The sequence below is a fragment of the Cryptomeria japonica genome, chromosome 11 (genome assembly GCF_030272615.1).
Source record: "Cryptomeria japonica chromosome 11, Sugi_1.0, whole genome shotgun sequence".
NCBI lineage: Eukaryota > Viridiplantae > Streptophyta > Pinopsida > Cupressales > Cupressaceae > Cryptomeria > Cryptomeria japonica.
Window position 1 is genome coordinate 185,575,408 of NC_081415.1, and position 5,381 is coordinate 185,580,788.

General features: G+C 33.7%; 1 protein-coding gene across 1 annotated transcript; it reads right to left on the reverse strand.

Annotated features, from left to right (window-relative positions):
* Positions 1-371: 371 nt before the first annotated feature.
* Positions 372-3,248, reverse strand: LOC131860120 (leucine-rich repeat receptor protein kinase EMS1-like). Its single transcript, XM_059214489.1, has 2 exons — positions 2,811-3,248; positions 372-2,396 (listed from the first exon to the last, which is right to left on the reverse strand). Exons 1-2 carry the CDS (start codon positions 3,246-3,248, stop codon positions 372-374), a joined length of 2,463 nt encoding a protein of 820 aa, XP_059070472.1.
* Between the last annotated feature and the right edge of the window lie 2,133 nt (positions 3,249-5,381).

Genomic DNA, 5,381 nt, shown 5'->3' on the forward strand with positions numbered 1-5,381 from the left:
AGTACCAGGTCCTCCGTCTATGAAAGAACAATTTTAATCTTGATTTAGCGTAACAATCAAACTATATACAATAATATGTTGGGTGAAGCCACCAATAATGTGTTTTTGCCTTCAATAAGGAGAATACACCAAAAAGCCTGCCTTAGCAAAAGTAAATTCTTGTACACATATTTATAACAATAAAAGGAAATTACATTATTAAATTTAAAAGCGGTACAAATAATCCACAAGTAATAGACAAAATAACCAATGAGAATTTGTCTAAAAAGCTAAGTACTAATTTCTATTTAAATTCAAACTTTGTAATATTTTAAATAAGGACAATTACTTCAAAGAAAAAAAAATAACTCACCTTTTATAGATGTATCCTTTTATAGTGTCAAGTCCTTCATCCAAGGAAACACAATTTTTAGGATTGCATCAACTTTACTAAAATATTTCCTTCTCCAACTCATTTTTATCAAGATCAATGACACTATTCCTCCAAATGCTACTCCATATGACAATCCTAATGCTATTCCATACAAAGGATATTTAGTGTTTTTCTTTTCTTTGTTAATTGAAACTTCAGGAGGACGAGGAATATATTGTGGCCAAGAACAATTTTTGGGTAGGGGACACCCCCATAAATTAGAATTTTCTGAATAAGAGGATTCTCCAAATGTAATCATCTGTGTTCCTTGGGGTATACTTCCTGAAAGGTGGTTGTTTGATAAATTTAGGAAACCTAAAAAGCTAAGAGATGTAAACTCCATAGGGATTTTTCCAGAAAATTTATTTCTTGAAAGGTCTAATGACTCTAGCTGACCCATTTCTCCCAAACTACTTGGAATGGTCCCATTCAAATTGTTCATTGAAAGGTTCAAAAACTTTAACCCCTTCAACTTTCCAAAATCAGAAGCAACTTCTCCATCCAATTCATTGTTTGATAGATCTATGGTTGTGAGAGTGGAAAGAATATATGGGTAGTGCTCATCTCTAGCCTTTGAAGTCATATCCAATCCATCCTGATATATTTGCCCATAATAAAAATTGGACAATACAATACCATTTTGGTCTTCTATTGTCATTGCTTGCAATGATACAATTGTGTGTGGAATTAAACCTGAGAAATGATTGGAAGAGAGGAGCAAGATCTGAAGGTATATTAGTTGGCCTATGGCTAAAGGAATATTCCCTGTAAAATTGTTTTTCTTCATCACGAATACTCTTAGAACGGAAAAATTTCCAATTGTTGGTGGCATTTCACCTCCAAAAAAGTTGTTCCCGATATCAAGAACTTGTAAAAATGAACAATTTGATATTGAAGGTGGAAAAGATCCGTTCAGGATATTACCATGAACAACTAATGACTTTAATTGCCTTAGTCTACTAAATTCATATGGTAAGCTTCCCTTCAAACTGTTGTTTCCCAAATTTAAGACAATGAGAGAAGAGCAATTGGACAAGCTTGCAGGGATCATTCCACTTATTTTGTTGTTTGCAAGATTTAAAAATTGGAGTTGAAATAATTTTCCTAGGCTATAAGGAATATTGCCACTAAATAAATTGTATGCAAGATTTAACATTTGGAGTTGAGATAATTTGCCCAGGCTTGAAGGAATCTTGCCACTAAATAAATTGTCATTAAGAAACAATATTGAAATATTGGAAGGCCATATTGATGGGATGCATCCACTCAGTCCATTTCTTGACACATCCAACTCTGAAAGTTGTGTACATATTGAAAGATTTGAGGTTAGGCTTCCTTCTAGATGATTTCCTAAGAGATTTAAATATTGCAACTGAGGACTGGTTTCCCATAGCCAAGAGGGAATTGCACCCACAAGACTAGCATTTGTTAATTCCAACCTTTCAAGTGAGAATTGTGTTGAGATCCAAGGTGGAAATTCACCATCAATTGTACATGACATTAAAGACAACTCATATAATTGAAAGGATGGAATCCAGATTGTGCTAATATTTAGCACACAATCAAATAAATACAAAGAACTTAACCTTGTAAGCTTGTGAAAGAAAGTTTCTGAAATCAACTGGTGGTGGTTTAGTGACAAGCGTAATGTAACTAAAGAAGGTGGGAGTGAGGAAAAAGAGATGGTTTCATTGAAACGATTACTAACACCATCCAACACCTGGAGTAAAGAAAGATTGCCTAAAGAATCTGGAATGTTCCCCCTCAGTTCATTGTTAGAAAGATATAAGTTTCTCAACAAAGAGAGACTCCCAAGAGAAGCAGGTATGCTTCCACTAAGCTGGTTGTAAGAAAGGTCAAGTTCAGTTAAAGAAGAAAGGCTTCCAAGAGAAGCAGGTATGCTTCCACTAAGCTGGTTGTAAGAAAGGTCAAGTGAAATTAAAGAAGAAAGGCTTCCAAGAGAAGCAGGTATGCTTCCACTAAGCTGGTTGGAAGCAAGGTCAAGTTTAGTTAAAGAAGAAAGGCTTTTAAGGGAAGCGGGTATGCTTCCATTAAATTGGTTGGAAGAAAGGTGAAGTTCAGTTAAAAAAGAAAGGCTTTCAAGAAAAGCAGGTATGCTTCCACTAAGTTGGTTGTCAGCAAGGTTAAGTTCAGTTAAAGAAGAAAGGCTTTGAAGAGAAGCAGGTATGCTTCCATTAAATTGGTTGGAAGAAAGGTCAAGTTCAGTTAAAGAAGAAACGTTTACAAGAAAAGCAGGTATGCTTCCACTAAGTTGGTTGTCAGCAAGGTTAAGTTCAGTTAAAGAAGAAAGGCTTTGAAGAAAAGCCGGTATGCTTCCATTAAATCAGTTGCGAGAAAGGTCAATTTCAGTTAAAGAAGAAAGGCTTCCAAGAGAAGCGAGTATGCTTCCACTAAGTTGGTTGTCAGAAAGGTCAAGTTCAGTTAAAGAAGAAAGATTGCCAAGGCAGGAGGGTATGCTTCCATTGAAGTTAGTCACTGAAAGATGAAGGACTGTAAGACGGGTGAGAAAACAAACGAAAGGGGGAATCATCCCACTAAAGCTATTTCCAGATAAATCTAAATAGCGAATATAAGAGAGATTTCTCAAACAGGGAGGAATGACAGTACCTGATGTAACAGGGATGAATACTCCGGATATAGTGAGTGATGTGAGAAAACGAAGTTGGCACAGGCTCTCAGATATCACGCCTTCAGCAAAGAGATAGGTTATGTTAAGAGAGACAACGTGGTTGGTGTGATTGTCACAGGAGATGCAACAGTCTGTCACAGGAAATATTGAGGGCAGCTTTGAAACGAAGGAGAGCCTGGGATTCATGGGAAAGACAGCTGGTCGAGAGTAATGGATGGGAAAAAGAAGAGCGTGGAGAGAGGAAAAGGAAGACAAGCAAAAGAGACATGAAAACTAAAAACAGCTTGTGTGAAGGGATGGCCATTGTATTTGGGATGCAGGAAAACGCAGATTGTGGTTTGTTATTGTTTGGGTGGGAAAGGCTCTTCTTATACTTCCTGCCGGTCAACGGGTCAATGATTTAGTAATTAACCAAACGTCTTTAATAAGTTTGTGTCATTACCTTGCACTTGCACTTTCTGCAAATTTAAAATAATTTTAAATGATTTAGTAATTAACTAAACGTCTTTAATTAGTACTTTCTGCAAGTTTAAAATTATTTTAAACTTAACGACTGTCGGCTGTTTTTGGAGAAAAGCGTTTTTTTTTGGTGAAATTAATCAACCGAAATTTGAGGGAATCTCGAGAAGCAGAAAAGCGGTCATGAATGCCTACAAATTAACATATGGAAACTTCAAGAATGTGATCTTTAGAGGTGATTAAAATATGGAAACTTCAAGAATGTGATCTTAGAGGTGATTAAAATATGGAAAAGATCTTTCAGTAACCATATCTTTTATATAAAGAAACTTCTTATATTTCTCATTAAGCTCACTACCTATTAATTAATAATAAGATTTACATATTTTAATAAATAGATTAAAAAAATAGGTTGTAAATCCAATTAGTGATATAAAATAGATTTTAAGTTTTTAACATACATTTTTTAAATATTTGGTTAGAGTATATGCAATTTAGAATTCATTAAATATAAATTTTTTAAATTTGTAAAGGTTTATATTTGATGGTAATAATAATATATTGTTATTATTTACTTATATTGAAGATGTTTCTTTTATGAAAGCAAGCAACTTTACTTTGAGTGATCAATGACACAAAACTTAGAAAGCATGTAAGAGGATGTAATGCATCACCATCTAACATATGGATTTTCTTTTCAATCACTATTTTTTTTTTAATTTGCTAGATTTTTCATAAAGATGAGTACAAATATGATCAACATGAGGAAAATAACAATAAGATTCTGCCTTTATTTTGCTTGTCACATGCAAATTTGATATAAGTAGTAAAGTAAGTACAAAGCACATTTGAATTGGCACATTTTTTAAAAAACCACTAATTAACACTCACAAATATACTCAACCAACCCCTCTTTTCACTTCAATAGCTAACTTAACCAAGTAACTAAACATCCACAACAAACAAAACTCTAAACGCTTTTCCTATCTAATTAGTTTCACGAAACCATGACAAATTTTTATTTATGATTAATATTTAATTATATATTATACATTATTTTTTTATCAAAATAGTCTATAGAATAGATGCATCTTTATGTAAAAGATGAACTTGTCCTTTAATTTTTTTCTGTTGATAATGGAATGGTGCACCCTGTTTCCTACCTAATGTGAAACACAGAAGTGGTGTACCATAGCGTTGTGGACAATAATATGCGTATGAGTTGTAGAAGTAACTTAAAAATTGACTACAACAACCAACATTAAAATTGACTGGACGTGTCCTCACTTTGAATTTAATAGACTCCTGAAAGTAACCTTACTATCTCTTCCAGGCGAGTTTTCATCTTAGAGGGACGAAATCAGGGTGAAATTCTGCTTACTTAAGCAGATTAGGAAGGGAATAAAGCACATATTATTCTATTGTCTCATCCACCTTGTAGACACAAATGGGCAAGTTCCTAGCTTACTAAAAACAAATAGTTTAATATCAGACATTAATTTTACTTCATAGAAATGTGAAAAACAGATATTTACTTTTGGGTTTGGATGACCTCTAAATTATAATGGATCGTTTGATCATTAAAAAAAATTAGGTCTAATAGAATGTAATATTATACACAATTGTAAAAAGATTGAATTGAGTTGTTTCAAAGAAACACCATCCAAAGACTAGTCAAACCACAAGTGTCAAACCACAAACAATTTCATCTTATCTCATGTAATACATATCGACGTTTTAGGTGTCCATACATCAATTATCAACCCTCTATCATGGTGTTCATTATAGGGGCTCAAATGAGTAGACAATGTATGGCATATGCTCATTTCAGAGACCTTACTCACTTCAAATAACTTATAG